Source organism: Nycticebus coucang, chromosome 11 (genome assembly GCF_027406575.1).
Source record: "Nycticebus coucang isolate mNycCou1 chromosome 11, mNycCou1.pri, whole genome shotgun sequence".
Classification (NCBI taxonomy): Eukaryota; Metazoa; Chordata; class Mammalia; order Primates; family Lorisidae; genus Nycticebus; species Nycticebus coucang.
In genome coordinates, this window is record NC_069790.1 from 35,239,537 (window position 1) to 35,258,228 (window position 18,692).

The window sequence follows — 18,692 nt, forward strand, 5'->3', positions numbered from 1 at the left end:
AAAAAAAAACAAACTAAAAAAAAAAGTCATGAGCATCAAAGACTTAAAATCATACTGAAAACATAACTTATACAATAAATTCTTTTTAAAACATAAATATGACAAGTGTGTGCCTCTTAAGTCTAATTCTCAGCCATAGTGTTATACTTCTTTTTAAAAGAAAGGATCTTGTTCTGTCATCCAGGCTGGAGTGAAGTGGCATGATCATAATAACTTGCTGCAGCTGTGAACACTCGAGTTTCACAAGATTCCCCCCACTTCAGCCTCTTGCCTCAGTCTCCCAAGTAGCTGGGACTATAGGTACATGCCACCCCACCTGGCCAATTTTCCTGTTTTTTTAAAGATAAGGTTTGGCTCTGTCACCTAGGCATGTAGTGGCATGGTCATAGCTCACTGCAGCCTCAAATTCCTGGTCTTCAAAAGATCCCTCTCTCTCAGCCTTCCAATAGGTGGGACTATAAGCACCCATCACCATGCCCAGCTAGGTTTTTGTTTTTTGTTTGTTTTTTTTTGGTAGAGATAGGGGTCTCACTGCGTTACCCAGGCTGGTCATGAACTTTTAGCCTCAAACAATCCTCCCACTTCAGCCTCCTAAAATGCTGGGATTATATGTGTGAGCCACCATACCCAGTTGATTTTACACTTTTTCTTTTTTATATACTTTTTCTTTAGGTCACTGGTTTTCAAGTGGATCAAATTAAATAATATCCTTAATACTAAACTTTCATTTATTTTGTTTTTTAATTTGATGATGTTTAACAAAAGAGCAAAGAAAAAACTATATGTACTTTCAATCATTTTCTAAGCCTCAGCATCACTGACATTTGACACTGGATAAGTCTTTGGGGACAAAGGAAAAACTGTCCTCTGTCTTGTGCTTTATAAGATATCTACCAGCATCTCCCCTGGCCTCTACCCACTAGATGCCAGTAGTCCCACTTCTAGTTGTAATATTCAAACATGTCTCCCAAGTATTGCCAAATATCTCCCAGGGATGGCAATTGGTGAAGATACAAAATCATTGCAGGTTGATACCATTTTAAATCGTATATTCTCAACTGGGGCAATATCACCACTAGGGAGAAAAGTGATTCTTGAGAAGAGAATCTTAGATATTACAATGGTTTGTAGCCCACCAAAGTTCAACTCTACCTGGCAACATAAATATACAAAATATCTGCAGTATTAAAATATCTTGAGGAGAGAAAGTCCAACAGAAAAAACAAGGCAGGCTCAGCACTTGTAGCTCGGCAGCTAGGGCACCAGCCACATATACCAGGGCTGGCGGGTTCAAACCCTGCCCAGACCTGCCAAACAACAATGACAACTACAACAAAAAATAGCTGGGCGTTGTGGTGGGCACCTATAGTCCCAGCTACTTGGGAGGTTGAGGCAAGAGAATCGCTTAAGCCCAAGAGTTTGACATTGCTGTGAGCTATGATGCCATAGCACTCGACTGAGGGCAACATAATGAGACTCTGTCTCAAAAAAAAAAAAAGGCTAAAAATGCTCTTTAGGAGGGAATAATGAAAAAAAGTTTGAGGAACACTGCATTAGGTGATGGAGTATAAAATTAATTTAAAATGTAACACTCTGAATTGGGACACATTCACGGATTTATTTCAGAGCAAAAATAATACATGATGTGAAACCTAAAAACCCTGAATTCACCAAACAACAAAGCACAAATAAATTCAGATCCACAAATGTGTATCTAACAAGTCAAAGGCTGCAAAGGATAAGTGTGTCCAATTAGTACTTGACTCCTGGTCCCTCAATTAAATTTCAACAAGAGGGCAAAGAGAACACTAATGGCCTGGTACCCTTTCCCAACCACCTTATTTCAATTTTTAGTATGTAAACAGTATTAAAATAGCAAAAACAGCTGATAAACAACAGTTTTATTTCAACTTCAAACTCTTCAAAAGATCACACTATCTTTAATTAAGGCTTTGTAACAATATACCAATATCATTAACTAACCATTTGGTATATGGTAAATAAGAGAAATGTATGTTATTGCAAACCAGCTGAGGCAAGGTTTAGGGGTAACTGTATCCAGGAATATAAGCTGAGACCCCCAAGCTAAAAAACCTGAAGTTCTTGGCCCTATTAGTTTGAATAATCACAACTATCACCATAATGTACAAGTCTATCCCAAGTATATTTATTTGTCTTTAGAACATAGTCAGAACTATACATTCACTCCCACTGGGCTTCAACCCAGTCTTCTCACACAACACCACACTTCATAGCCTATGCCCTGCTTACATGGTGAGAAGGAGAGAACCACTCAAACCACTCAGGAAAATTTATAATCTATCTATGAATAATCAGAGGTCACTGATTAATAATTTATAATTATTAACAAATGCAAAAAATGTAAACTAATTGTATGAATCCTTATCTTAACCTAAAGTTTAAAAAGATTATAATTAGGGGTGGCGCCTGTGGCTCAAAGGAGTAGGGTGCCTGCCCCATATCTTGGAGGTGGTGGGTTCAAGCCCAGCCCCAGGCAAAAAAAAAAAAAAAAAAAAATTATAATTAAATGCCCATTACTGGTGCTAGCTTAAATTTTTGATAATACAAGTAATTTATGGCTTGGTGCCCACAGCACAATGGTGAGGGCACTAGCCACAAACACCAAGGGTGGCGGGTTTGAATCCGGCCCAGGACAGCTAAACAACAATGGCAACTGCAACAAAAAAAACAGCTGGGCATTGTGGCAGGTACGTGTACTCCCAGCTACTTGGGAAGCTCAAACAAGAGTATTGCTTAAGCTGAAACAAGAGTATTGCTTAAGTCCAAGAGTTTGAGGTTGCTGTGAGCTGTGATGCCACCGCACTCTACCAAGGGCAACATAGTGAGACTGTGTCTCAAAAACAAACAAAAAACCCAAGTAATTTATATTCCAACAGTGGAAAAGAGGATCTGTCTTAATCAACATATAGCAATATCAGAGTCATAGATTATAAAGAGGTTAAAAAGAAAAAAACCTAAAAACTACAAACTACATTACTTTAGCCATTTGTCACTTAGCTCCAAACTACATTCCATTGTATCCTCACATGGTAGAAGGAACAAAATCCCGGGGGGATGCGGGGGGGGGGGGCAGGGATTTTGTTTGAGGTCTCTTTTATAAGGGCACTAATCCCATTCACGAGGGCTTCACTTTCATAACCTAATCACCTCCCAAAGGCCCACCCTATTGGTAGCATCATCTTAGGGGTAATAACTGCAACCTGTGGATTTGCAAGGGACACAAACATTCAAACCACAGCAATCTCCTCCCTCATTTAAACAACCAAGGCCTACAGCAAGTTATGGCAAGCTAGGCAACCAAGGCACAAAGTTTCAGTAGACATTCTATTTTAGGTACCAACTCTGCACTTAAGTGTAAAGGAGAGTGCCTCCTTAAATTCCAGACTTGCCCCACCCTAGTACCAGCCCTCAAAAATTATTACTTAGAACTCAGCACCCGGAGCTCAGGAGTTACGGCACCAGCCACATTCACTGGGGGCTGGCGGGTTCAAACCCGTCCTGCTAAATAATAATGACAACTACAACAACAACAAAAAAAAAACAGCCAGGCGTTTTGGCGGGCACCTGTAGTCCCAGCTACTGAGGGGCTGAGGCAAGAGTTTGAGGTTATTGTGAGCTGTGACACCATGGCACTCTACTTAGGGCAACATAATGAGACTCTGTCTCAAAAATAAAAAAAAATTATTACTGAGTATTCCAAAATAAAAATCTACCACAACCAGTTAATCTTTCCAATATAGGGTAAGAGTAAAGAATTGGGCTCTATGGCTTTTAGGCCTTGTTCAACCATGAACTTGATACTGACTTTCATAAAGTTATCTTAGCCTCAATTTCCAAAATGTATAAAATAGTAACAACACTTGCCTGACAAGGGTTGCTATGAAGATTAAATTAGTATACACAGAGTGCTTATAATATTGTCTCACAAAAAAAATAAATGCTAACTATTGTTATTACTATTATTGCAATACACTGAAAAGATGAATTAACCTCCAGTTTTGCCTGTTACAAATAATGCTGCAATAAGTACCTTTGTACAAACATCTTTATATACTTATAGTAATATTCAAAGGGTAAATTCCTGGCAGAGAAACTGATGCATCCATGTTTATAAGTATCAATTATTATAAAAAAGATAGTTAATACTCAGACATAGTCACTTGATTTAAAACAAAGATGTCAATACAATTCAGTAAAGATGGTCTTTTCAATAAAAGTACTGGCATAATTGGACATGCATACAAACAAAAACTAAATTTGATCTCTACCTCACATCATAACCAAAAAATTTATTGGCAATAACCATGCTCCTAAATGTAAAAGGTAAAAGCTTCCAGAGAAACACACATAAACATACATACACACAAGAATACATCTATGATCTTGAAGTAAAAAGGTTTTAAATATGAAACAGAAAGCGTACACCAAAAAAAAAAAAAATTAAAAGACTTCAAATTCTATCAATAAAGTGTGTAGGTAAGCCACGAAGAGAAGACTTCAGCAATACATATACAAGGCTCATATCAAGAATACCTACAGAACTCCTACAAATCAAATCAAGGCAAATAACCTAATTTAAAAATGGGGAAAATATTTGAATGGACATGACAGAAAAGTAAATATTCAAATAGCTAATAAGAATATTCAAACACAGTGGCACCCATAGCTCAGTGGGTAGGGCGCCAGCCACATACACCAAGGCTGGTTGGTTCGAACCCAGCCCGGGCCAGCTAAAGCAACAATGACAACTACAACCAAAGAATAGCCGGGCATTGTGGCAGGTGCCTGTAGTCCCAATTACTTGGGAGGCTGAGGCAAGAGAATCACTTAAGCCCAAGAATTGGAGGTTGCTGTGAGTTGTGATGCCATGGCACTATAGAGGGAGACATAGTGAGACTGTCTCAAAAAAAAAAAAATACATATGTATATGTATTAAAACGCGCTTAAGCTCTTCACCCAGCAAACGCAAGCAGTGTAACCTGGCTCACTGTACCCTCAATGATTCCCCAACAACACACACACACTCTTAAGCTTAACAGAGCAATAATTCAAAGAATTAGTGAGGACATGGAGCAACTAGAAATTTCATCAACTGGTGGTGAGACTATAAACTGTTTCAACCTTTTTTTTTCTTTCTCCTTTTTCTTTTAGAGACAGAGTCTCACTTTGTCGCCCTCGGCGGAGTGCTGTGGTGTGCAACCTCCAGCTCTTGGGCCTAGGCAATTCTCTTGCCTCAGCTTCCCGAGTAACTGGAACTACGGGCGCCGGCCACAATGCCCAGCTATTTTTATGTTGCGGTTTGGCCAGAGCTGGGCTCAAACCTGCCACCCTCAGTATATGGGGCCAGCGCCTTACTTAATGAGCCAAGGCGCCACCCTGTTTCAAAACTTTTATGAAACTGTTTGACAACACCTCATATAAGTGCAAATTCTATCTATTCTATATTTGTTATTTTGTGAATGGCCTATTTTATTTAGCAATGTCCTATAGATTCATACATGTAGCTTTTGTCAGAATTTTTCTTTTTTTAAGCCTGAATATTTAGTCTATACATATTTTTTAATAAATAAATTTACTATGACAGTAGTTTACATGAATTCTAAAAAATATGCCTCTTCCTTTCAAATATACCAAAAATTCCCAAAGCTATAAAATTTAAGCTATAGGAAAACTAACAGGAGGAAGGAAATAATTATATTCAAGAACATGGCTCACCTTCTTTGTGTCAAGATTACCAAAAACTGAGTTGGCAAGGGGACAAACTTCAGATAGTGAACAACCAATCTTCATGATATCCTTATTTCTATTGATATTCTAGAAAGAACAGATATAGTATAAGATTCAGTAAAATATTATTCAGTAGTGATATATACTTGAGGGTTCTACTAAGTGTACACTTAAAAAAGATTCTAGACATTTGAAATTAAATCAGATTCCATCAGTATTTTTTCACAATTCAAACGAATTATTTATAAGAAATGAAACTAAGTTACAGAAGTTTACTTCCCAAAGAGTTTGAATTACCTGGAAAACAAGATCCCAAAAAGTATTATTAAATCGTACCAAGAGAATTCCTTTAAGACTGGCTGATTCCAGTCTTTAAGGAAATAAAAGATGATCCTAGAACATCTAATGGTGCCAGGAAAAAAAGTACTCAAAAAAAGTCAAGCACAGTTTCATGCACCTACAGTCCCAGCTATTGAGATTCAGGCCAGAAAATCGATTAAGCCCAAGAGTTTAAGACTACCAAGAGCTATCAACATGCACTGCTCTCCAGCATGGAAGACAAGATTCCATGTCTAAAAAAAGAAAGAAGTACCTAAGAAAGAATGGGATATGTTTAAGGATAAGGAGCCAACCAACCTATGTTCTTTAGCCAACTTTGTTCTAATGGCTAAAGCTGAATAATTTAAGTAACACAATAAATAATAGCAGCATTGGATTATAAACTATGGAATACATATCCATGAGTCTATATTAATATAAATAAGTGAATGAATAGCAGAAGAGACAGTCTTCGTTATAGAAGAATTCCAATTAAGAAATATACAAAGAATGAGAATACAAAATCATCATTAGGCAAGCACTACTTTTGCAACTTTCTTGTAAGTTTTTCAAAAGAAAAAGTTAATACAGATACATATATGTACAGATACAGATCTATATAAATGTATCCTAAAGAAATATACCAATAAAATATTCAGTAAGGCTAGAAAGAATCTAATTATCTGGGATGACTGAAAAGAAAACTCTGAAACAGCAGTTCCAAGGACATCAGGCCGAATAACATCAGTGTATAGGAAAAACTGAAACTAAATTTACAATGACCCCAAGAAACATAGCGAAGCAACCTTCGTGACTAAACCCCTGGAATCAGCACTCAAGTTCAGAATGCATCAAAATATTCTGCATAATTATCCTTTGTTACTATACAGCAGTGTTTTTCGGCCTTTTTTTATCTCACGGCACACTTGAACGTGTATTTAAACTTCCTCAGCACAATTAAATTATGTTGATTTAAAAAAAGTAACAAAACAAAGAATATACTTACTGTGCTTTGAATTTCTTTCAAAACTAATTAATGATCTTTAAAAATTTTCATGGCACAGCTAAGATCCTTTCAACCTGTGACACACAGGTTGAAAATCACCACTGTATAGACTAAAACAAATGGGAAAACGATTTCTCTCAAAAAAAGAAACAGGCAGAGTGAAATACTTCAGATTCCTTCTGTTGCCACTCATCCAACTGGGCATACCACTAATTCTGAAGTGTTTTCTTTTAAGTGGCTTACATGGCAGAAAAACAGAATGTATGTGAACAGATCTTCGTGCCCACTGGCTGCCACATATTTGTAAATATCTATTTACTCTTTTCCATGCCTACATCGCATACTACCTCTGCCAAATTTTACCATTTGCTTCCTGAAATAATCATTACATTCATTAGTGTGTCACAAGAATGTTTAATTTTTAATCTTTTCATGCATTACAGGCATGTTTCGTAACTTTTTAAAATGTATTTAGATTTCTACAGGGCCTCGATTTCATGACTGAAATCAGAGGTTGGCAAATTACAGCCACCTGTTTTAGTAAATGAAGTTTACTAGACCATAGCCACATACTCATGTTAATGCAACTGCTTTTGCACTACAACAGCAGAACTGGCAAAGTTCAATAGCTGCAACAGAGACTACATGGTCCAAAAACTGTAAAGTATTTACTATCCGATTTTTTACAGAAAAAGTCTGCTGACTCCGGTTTCAAATCATAGCTCCAAATTCAGTCAAAAGCTTCACAAATAAGATCAACCAAAATCAATGTCTAGAGGAGCACTAACCACTCAACATCCACTTAAAATGTAGCAAGTCTGATTTATGGTGTAAGTCATCTGGATTTCAAAGACTTAATATTGGAAAAAGAAGAATAAACTTCCCTGTTCATATTTTAATGCTGATTACATTTTGAAACAGTATTTTGGATATATTGGCTTTAACAAAACACACTATATTAATTTCAACTGTTGTCTTTTTTTTTACTTTAATATAGCTGCTAAAAATACTTAAAAATCACTCATGTGGCTCATATATTTCTACTGTATAGTATTGGCCTAGAAAAATCTTCTCTGTGGGCACCGGGGTTCATGCCTGTAATCCTACCACTCTGGGAGGCTGAAACAAGTGGATGGCTTAAGCTCAGGGGTTCAAGACCAGCCTGAGCAAGAGCAAGACCTGGTCTCTACTGAAAATAGAAAAACAAGCTAGGTGTTATGGCAGGTGCCTATAGCCCCACCTACTCAGGAGGCTGAGGCAAAAGGATCGTTTGGACCCAGGAGTTTGAGGTTGCTGTGACCTATGATGCTACAGCACTCTAGCCAAGGTGACCAAGTGAGACTCTGTCTCAAAAAAAGAAAATCTTCTTTAAGTTAATAAATGACGTTCCTATACAAGGAGCTTAATCATAACATTTATCCAACCTGAGAGAAATACAAATGCTATTTATAAAATGGGCACCCTTTAGAGAATGTGCAAAAGTAAAAACACAAATTTTCCAGTATGTTCATAAGCACAAACACAAATTTACTCAAAGTTTTCTATAATATTACCTTTGTACAAATGTTTTCTACAGCAGTAATACATCACATTATAATTATTTGGTCAATGACAGACCAAATATCCAACACCAGTCCCATGAGATTATATTGGAGTTGAAAAATTCCTCTTGTCTCATGATGTTGAAGTTGTTGTTAACATCCTACACAACACATTACTCATATTTTATGGTGGTGCTCCTATAAACAATTCAACTATACTACCAATTGTATAAAAGTATTACAGTACCATATACAATTATGCACAGTACATAATACTTAATGATAAAAAAAGTCTGTTACTGGTTAAACGTTACTGGTTTATGCATTTACTATACTTTTATCCTCAGTATACTCTTTTCTACTTATTAAAAAAAATTAACTGTTAAATAGTTTCAGGCAGCTGCTTCAGGAGTTATTCCGGAAGGCAGCATTGTTATAGCAGATGATAGCATCCTGTGTATTAGTGCCCCTGAAGACCTTCCAATGGGACAAGATGTAGAAGTGGAAAACTGATATTAATAATCCTGACTCTAGGTAGTCCTAGGCTAATCTCTGTATTTTTGCCTTCTTTTTTTAACAAAAAAAAGTTTAGAAAAAAAATTAAAAATTTTAAAAAGAGAAAAAGGTTCACAGAATGATACGAAGAAAGAAAATACTAGTGTACAGCTGTACAATGTGTTTGTGTTCTAAGCTGGGTTACCACAAATGAGTCAAAAAATAAAATAATTTGTAAGTTTATAAAGTAAAAAAGTTAGAGTACGATTAATATATACTATTGAAGTAAAAATTGTTAACAGAAACAGTACCTAAAGGTACAGTGTTTATAAAGTCTACAATAGTACACAGTAACATCCCAGGCCTTCTACATTCACTCACTACGCACTCACTGACTCACCCAGAGCAAGTTCCAGACCTGCAAGCCCTATTTATGGTTAAATGCCCTACAAAGGTATATCATTTTTGATCTTTTATACTATAATTTTACTGATACTTTTCTATGTTGCAGTTTTCTATGTTTCTGGTGTAGATACACTAATAACTGCCTACAGTATTCAATACAGTAACGTGCAATACAGGCTTATAGGGTAGGAGCTATAGTTTATAGCATCCTAAAAAAAGTGCTACAGTTACATTCAAAATACCTGCCTTGGGAAGCTGTACACCAACACCAGTGCTTAGTCCACCCTTCAAAGCAATTTAGAACTCTTTTCCCAGACTAGCCATCAGAGCTATCATTGTATTATCCTTAATGTTCTGAATATAATCAAAATGTTACCTTTTTAATATTTTTATTTTTGGTAAAGAAAAAAGTCACTGAGGCCATACCAGATAAGTAGGGAGGGTATTTCAACAGTTACTTGTTTACCTGCTAAAAACTCCCTCACAGGGCAGTGCCTGTGGCTCAGTGAGTAGGGCGCCAACTCCATATACTGAGGGTGGTGGGTTCAAACCTGACCCCAGCCAAACTGCAACAAAAAATAGCCAGGCGTTGTGGCGGGCGCCTGTAGTCCCAGCTACTGGGGAGGCTGAGGCAAGAGAATCACCTAAGCCCAGAGCTGGAGGTTGCTGTGAGCTGTGATGCAACGACACTCTACCAAAGGCGATAAAGTGAGACTCTGTCTCTACAAAAAAAATAAAATAAAATAAAAATAAAAACTTCTTCACAGACAGTGCTGTGTGAGCTGGTGCATTGTCATTATGCAAGAGCCCTGAGTTTCTGGCCAAGATTTTCACTTAAGATTTTCCTGTTTTTCTATAGATGTTTACTTGGTCAGCTATGCTTCTCACAGTCAGTCAACAATTTTGACACACAATTCAAAGAATTTTTGCAATGTTTTTGTCAATACTGGCCACCCTGACCTCTCTTCATCAGTATATTTTCTCTTCCCTCAGAAAAAGGTTTAATCCATTTGTACACTGCTGTCCTCTTCATGGAATTATCTCTATAAACTTGGACTAACACGTACCTGATTTTCATTTCCACTCTTGCCACACTTAACAAGAAATCTACAAATGTTTTTTCATTGCTTTAATTCAGGCTCCAACATTCTCATGATAGCACACAAAAACATGCAACAATAATGAACACCACTAAGACACTTCCACACATCGACATGAACACAACTGTAAAACATTAATTATACCAAGTTTATTCATAAATAAATGAAGTACCAAGCACTGTACCAAGTTGTTTGTACAGTGCTGCCAATGTGAGCGCATGGTGGCAAGTTCGCGAACTTGTCAGACCTTGTATATTCTAGGTATATAGTAGGCTATTCCATCTCAGTTTGTATAAGTACACTCTATGATGTTCACCCAATGACAAACTCATCTAATGATGCATTTCTTAGAATGCATCTCCAACATCAAGCAAAAACAATTTTTTGAGATGAAGTCTTGGTCTGCTGCCCAGGCTAGAATGCAGTCGCATCATCATAACTCACTGCAACCTCAAAATCCTGAGCTCAAGTGATCCTCCAGCATCAGCCCTTCAAGCAGCTGGGACTACAGGCATACACATCGCCATACTCAGCTTACTTTTCTATTTTTTTGTAGATACAGAGTCTTGCTATGTTGCTCAGGGTGGTTGCAAACTCCTGACCTCAAGTGGTCCTCCTGTTTCAGCCTCCCAAAGTGCTAGGATTATAGGCACGGGCCACTGATTCAGCCTCATAAGTTCTTGTATTTCCCACATTGCCAATTCACCCTAATCCTACGAAAAGGAATTCCAATGCTACAGAAAGTATAGAAAAATGTAATTGCCTTCCTCCTGTATCATGCATAGTTCAAAATAATTAAAAATTAAATGGTAATTGTGCTCATTAGACGAGTTCACCTTTTTTTTTTTTTTTTTTTTTTGAGACAATCTTACTGTGTCACCCTCGGTACAGTGCTGTGGCATCACAGCTCACAGCAACCTCAAACCCTTGGGCTTAAGTAATTCTTTTGCCTCAGTCTCCCAAGTAGCTGGAACTACAGAGGCCCACCACAACACCCAGCTATTTTTTGTGTTGTAGCTGTCACTGTTGTTTAGCTAGCCCTGGCTGCATTTGAACCCGCCAGCCTGGGTATATGTGGCCGGCGCCCTACCCACGGAGCTACAGGCGCCACCTAGAATTCACCTTCTTAAATTCTGGAACACACGTACTTTGGTGATGTGCTTAATATTAAAAATTAAATAATTTATCTGACAAGAAGCCTTCCAGTACACATGTAAAAATGATTTGTTAGTGCTTCCAATTTAAAATGAGAAAAATAAGGGCAGAGCCTGTGGCTCAAGTAGTAGGGCACTGGCCCCATATACCAGAGGTGGTGGGTTCAAACCCAGCCCCGGCCAAAAAATAAAAAAAAAAAATGAGAAAAATATCATATTTCAAATTCAAATTTAAGCCATCAGAAAAAAATGACTAAACTTTTAACTTATCATTTATCAAGAAACAATCTTACAAAAGACCCCTAGATGGGGCTGTAACTTCACAGATACAAACTCTCAGCATCACCAGCAATTTATGCATCCTAGAATGTTGGTTGGTACTGAATCATATGTAATTCTGAAGTCATGATCTTGCTGCTGTTTTTAATTTTTTAACTTGATATGTTATGAGCATACTCCTTGTAACTCAGATAAAATCCTAGGTATAGTCGTTTGGTAATAATGCCTTGTGCTAAACTGTTCAGTAAAAATTAGGCATTGAGAATGATAATAAATATATTTAATCCTGGGGGTTTTTTAGTGTTGGCGGGGAAAACAGCGAACAGTAGGAGAAGAGAAGAAATCAACCAGGCTACTATTTACCTGGGCCCAAAATGTTACTGCATCTTCTACGTGACTTCCAACCACATCTTCAACTAAAACCAAATCACAATGCAAAGAAAATTAGAAATTCATCTGCATCACTTGGCTCTGCACCCAAAAATAATTTTTAGTGTCAATACCTTTATTATAATGAGTATCTTCATCCATTTGGACAATTCCTGAAAAACTAAAAACAATTCATTACCTTGAATTAAGTTATAATAATCCATCCACTGATAATGAGCAAACACTAAACCATGTAAGGATCAAATTCTTACAAGTATCTAAATTCAAACTCTATATCAAAAATGACCTCAAGTATATTTTCTTCAATAGTTAATTCTTTTGAGTATATTTTTAGCATGCAAATGCATCATACATAATCTCTATCCTTAAAATTATCTCTTTACCCAAACTTTTACAAGTTTATAATAATATGGATAATTTGTGTACATCTGAATCAATTACATAAATCAATACTTATGAATGGAAAGTGCAACATTCTAGTGTATTAAGGATGAAATTATGGTAGTAGACATTTCTTTTGAAATATTTTGCAGTTGGTAAACTATAACATTATGTAATGAAAATTATTTTTGAATAATGGGCAAAACTGATTTATTTTGCAGTTTTTGATTCTGGAGTTTCTTCAAATGTAGTAACCACACAGTCTTCTATATAAAATTAATTACCAGTTTGAAGTGTTTGTTCTGTTAATTTGTAGTGTTTCTCTTTGCTTACATGGCGGAAGTACTATTGTTTTGGGAGGGCATTCATTTTTTTAAAAAAGAATTTGCACATTGTTACAAAATGTTGAATGAAAATTAAAATACAGGTTCTTTTAAAGAGCTTTTAAAACACCACTTACCAAAGTTTCAAATACTTTCAATTATGAAAACAGAAAAGTTATTAACTCTTCATCACAGGAAAAAAAGTTAATATAATTTGAACACTTTATTCTTCTGTTAACAGCTTAAAATTTGTTTTTTTATATGCCAATGCCCAGACTCCACCACTATACAATATATACACATGCAACAGAACTCAACTTCTACCCCTGAATCTATTAAAATTTTAAAATGGAAAGAAAAAAGAAAAAAAATTTTTTTCAAACACATTAAGTGACATCCAAACATCTCCAAAACAAGGATTCTCTAATACTGGTCCAAAAGTAGATTTTAAATTCAATTGACCAAAAAGCTGTAAAAACAAGTTGAAATCTGTTTAAGATTACATATTTCTCTGGAACACATTTTAAGTCTTATACTTAGTAAAAATAAAAATGTTTACTTTGGAAATCATGCCACACATTCTAAAAGGCTACTTCTACAGTAGTTTTAAGATCTTTATTTAAAATGGCTTGCCCTAAGTATTACGAAGGAACGATGCTGTACCCACTTTGTGCAAACCTGCATTATCAGTGCAACGACCAAATCTCCACTTCAAGACAATGTTTTAGAAGTAGGTAAGGGACCTCCTTAACACTTGCTTTATGGGGAATTTTCGAGTCTAAATGGCACAGAATCTGCAGGAAGGCCACCCCAGGACAGGCCTGTGTGTCTTCACCAACATCTCTCAGGCTTGTTATTCGCAAGCTCGTCTCGTCCCCTCAAAGATGGTGGAAGGCCAGGATACAGGCCTCACCACAGACTTGGAGACCTAAACGCAACCAACGACGAAAATACAGTCCTTAAAGCGGCCACCATCCCACCTACTACAGGACTACTACTGACCTCACACTTTCCACCGCAGACGTTTTAGAAAAGTGTCCCTGGCCCCACATGCTGGGCCTCAGCCCCCCGCCCGCCACCACGGCTAAACCTCGGCCCACAGTCACGCACGTGCAAAAACTTACCGCTTGTACTTCGCCGGCAGGGGCCCCACACTGCGCCTGCGCGCAAAGCGGCGCTCCATCACCCGAGTTTGGTGGGAGCCACAGCGCAGTCACGTGGCTGCCAAGGCTTCCGGCCTTATAGAGGCCGGCCAGGAAAGGCCGCTGGGGACGCCCACCTTCACGCCAGGAGCTGCGCACTGAGGCTGCGCACTGAGGATTTATAGGTAGGGGGCCCTCTTCATTGGCCAGCCAACGCTTAGTACTGCTTCAAAGCGCAAGTATTTACATAATAGGGTGACGTGGGATTTAATGGTCTTTTCTAATGTGTTCAGGCAGATTTACACTTTAAAAACACCCCAAATTATTAGAATCTCTAAATTCTTCTTACACCAGGGAAAGGAGAAAATTACTTTGATAAATGAAGAATGTGTTTTCCTGACTAGCTTTTTGCAGCCACCCTCAGCAACATGGACCTCTACATTAAGATGGAGTGTGTGGGTTTACCTTGTGGGAGAATTTGTACAATTGAAAATCATTTCCAGTTAGTTTTAACAGGTCGATAGAGATATGATTTACAATAAGCTTAAGATATAGAAAGTGCACAATATGCAAAGAGAGAAGATGTAATGGTAAATACGCCATTGAAATCTCTTGCACAATCAAAACTTTTCCATCACCTCAAAAGGTTTCTTCACGCCCATTTATAATGCACACCCAAAACCGCCACCTTTCTGCTTTCTTTCATCATACATTAGTTTACTTTTTCTAGACTTTGATATGAATCGAATCAAACATTTTGAACATTTTATCTGGTTTCTTTTACAGTATGAACATTTTATTTCGCTTCTTTTAAATAGCATAATTATTTTGAGGTTCATTCATTCTGTCCCATACATCAATAGTTTGTTGCTTTCTATTGCCGTTACTATTCCTTGCATGAATATAATACAATTTGTTTAATCTGTCTTTTGATAAACATTTGGATTGTTTCCAGTTTGTGGTTGTTTCGGTTAAAGCTGCTATTGTGTGCAAGTCTTTGTATAGACACGTTTTCATTTATGTTGGGTTAATGTCTAAGGGTGAAATGGCTAGATCACAGAGTTGTGTGTTTAAGGAACTGCCAGACTGTTCACAAAATTAACCGCACCATTTTTATGTTCCCATCTGCAGTGTTGAAAAGTTCTAGTTGCTCGGCCAGGTACAGTGGCTCACGCCTGTAATCTGAGCACTCTGAGAGGCCTAGGCGGGTGAATTACCTCAGCTCAGGAGTTCAAGACCAGCCTGAACCAGAGTTTGACCTCATCTCTAAACATAGCCAGGCGTTGTGGCAGGCGCCTGCGTTGTTGTTTTTTTGTTTTTGTTTTTTTTGTTTTTTTTTTTGAGACAGAGTCTCACTTTATCGCCCTAGGTAGAGAGCCCTAGCGTCACAGCTCACTGCAACGTCCAACTCCTGGGCTTAGGCGATTCTCTTGCCCCAGCCCTGTAGGGGCAATGTCCAGCTATTTTTTTGCTACAGTTTGGCTGGGGCTGAGTTCAAACCGGCCACCCTCAGTTTATGGGGCTGGCACCCTACCCACTGAGCCACAATATGGCCTAAAATATGGTCAACCTACAAACTACAATAATAGATCCTGTACTGTATCGATTATTGTAGTTTTATATTACATCTTAAAGACAAAGCTTACGGCTTACAGCATTGTTCCTTTTCAATGTGATTTTAGCTTGTTATATAAGGCTATGTGTGTGTGTAATGAGTACACACACACACACACAGCCTAATGAGATTTTGATTGGAATTACATTAAATCTAGACATCAATTTGAGGAGAATTGACATCTTAATTATATTGGGTCTTTTGATCCATGAACACAAGTATGTTATCTCCACTTATTCATGTCTTTTATTTCTCTGAGCATTGTTTTGTATTAATACTTTTCAAAATATAAGTATTGCACATCTCTTGTCTGATTTATCTCCAAGGATTTCATTTTTATGCTATTGTAAATGGTATTTTCTTAATTTCAGTTTCTTGTTTTGTTGCTAGTATATAGAGATATACTTTTTGTATAATGTCATGTTTACTGCATCCTTATAATTTCACTTATTTCTTGTGATTTTTTTTAAACATTTAGCAGAATTATCTACATATATCAGTGGTTCTCGACCTTCCTAATGCCTCCTAATGCTGCAACCCTTAATACAGTTCCTCATGCTGTGGTGACCCCCAACCATAAAATTATTTTTGTTGCCACTTCATAACTTTAATTTTGTTACTGTTATGAATCGTAATGTCAATATCTGATATGCAGGATGTATTTTCATTGTTAAAAAGGGGTTGGTTTCAAGAATCTGGGAGCATTTAAATTGGGTGCATAAATATTTAGAATTGAAACGTCTTCTTGTTGTATTTTTCCCTTGACCAATATAAAGTGACCATCTTTGTCTTTTTTGACTTTAGTTGCTTTAAATCCACATGTATCTGAAAATAAGATTGCAACTCCTCTTTTCTTCTGAATTCCATTTGCCTGAAAAATTGTCTTCCAACCCTTGACTCAGAGCTTTACAAAATCTCAAAACTGCAGATGCTGGTGTGGATGTGGAGAGAAGGGAACACTTTTACACTGCTGGTGGGACTGCAAACTAGTACAACCTTTCTGGAAGGAAGTATGGAGAAACCTCAAAGCACTCAAGCTAGATCTCCCATTTGATCCTGCAATCCCATTACTGGGCATCTACCCAGAAGGAAAAAATCCTTTTATCATAAGGACACTTGTACTAAACTGTTTATTGCAGCTCAATTTATAATCGCCAAAATGTGGAAACAGCCTAAATGCCCACCAACCCAGGAATGGATTAACAAGCTGTGGTATATGTATACCATGGAATACTAATCAGCTATTAAAAAAAATGGAGACTTTACATCCTTCATATTAACCTGTATGGAAATAGAAGACATTATTCTTAGTAAAGCATCACAAGAATGGAGAAGCATGAATCCTATGTACTCAATTTTGATATGAGGACAATTAATGACAATTAAGGTTATGGGGGGGAGGAAAAGCAGAAAGAGGGACGGAGGGAGGTGGGTGGGGCCTTGGTGTGTGTCACACTTTATGGGGGCAAGACATGATTGCAAGAGGGACTTTACCTAACAATTGCAATCAGTGTAACCTGGCTTATTGTACCCTCAGTGAATCCCCAACAATAAAAAAAAAAGGGGGTTGGGACACACAGGTTGAGAACTGCTGACATAGATGATCAGGCCATATGCAAATAAAAACTGTTTTGCTGGGGGTTGCAGTTTTTGGCCGGGGCTGGGTTTGAATCTGCCACCTCTGGCATATGGGGCCGGTGTCCCACCCCTTTGAGCCATAGGCACCTCTTTTCCAATCTTTTCTTCCTTTTTATCTTACCTTATTGCAATAGTTAGATCCTCTAGTATAATGTTAAATAGAACTGCTGAGATCAGACACCCTTCCCATGCTCCTGATCTTAGGAGGAAAGCATTTTCCTTCCACCATGAAGTATGATGTTAGCTGTGGATTTTAGTAGATACCCTCCAACAGTTTGAAGTAGTTTCCTTCTATCCCTAGTTTGCTGAGAGTTTTTAAAATAAATGTATGTTGACTTTTGTCAACACTTACTGTACATCTATTAAGTTTATCATGTTCTTTTTTGGCTTGTTAATGTGATGAATTACTTTGATTAATTTTCAAATGTTAAAATAACCTGAATTTCTGGGATAAAAACAAATTGATCATGATGTATTATCCTTCTGATTTCTAACTTGATTCCATTGTGGCCAGGGGATATACTTTATGATCTAAATAATATTAAAATAATCATGGCCTAAAATATGGTCAATCTTATTAAACTTCCCATTTGCACTAAAATAAATAATATATATTCTGCTGTTACTGGTTTGAGTGTTCTATCTATAAATGTCAATTAGGTCAGGTTGGTTAATAGTGTGGTTCAAGTCTTCTACATCCTTACTGACTTTATATCTATGCAATCTATTGGTCAAGGGAGGCCCCTAGGTCACTAACTCTGTCCTGTAGCATCTAAGAAGGGCTAGGGCAAGAAGCAGGAGCTATCACTGTAGGCCCAAGAATTCTTCCAGCTTCAGAGTGTGTATCCCAATTGTGTATATACTTAGAAACTATAGAAATAAACAGAATGAGACCAGATCCATTTTACCCTCTATGAAATGGACTTTGGCCAGAACTCCATTTATCACCAGGCTTCCATACAACCTTGCTCTAATAAGTGAACCATTATGATCTTATGGGTACTTTGGGATCCATGTCAAGTCAAACACTATATCCTACAGCTTTTGGTTGAAAAATCTTGAGTATTCCTCTCTATCCACTACATAGTTACCCTGGTAAATGGTGGTATATGACTGCCCTGTTGAGGAAGGATTAG

General features: G+C 37.3%; 1 protein-coding gene across 1 annotated transcript in view; it reads right to left on the minus strand.

Moving 5' to 3' along the window:
- STK31 (serine/threonine kinase 31) overlaps positions 1-12,617 on the minus strand; it is a 178,516-nt gene extending 165,899 nt beyond the window's left edge. The window contains exons 1-3 of the mRNA XM_053609069.1: positions 12,571-12,617; positions 12,431-12,483; positions 5,758-5,856 (exon numbers count right to left, since the gene is read on the minus strand). Of these exons, the coding sequence (XP_053465044.1) occupies positions 5,758-5,856; positions 12,431-12,483; positions 12,571-12,598 (180 nt within the window). The 5' untranslated portion in view covers positions 12,599-12,617. The remainder of the gene's footprint in view (positions 1-5,757; positions 5,857-12,430; positions 12,484-12,570) is intronic.
- Positions 12,618-18,692: the final 6,075 nt, after the last annotated feature.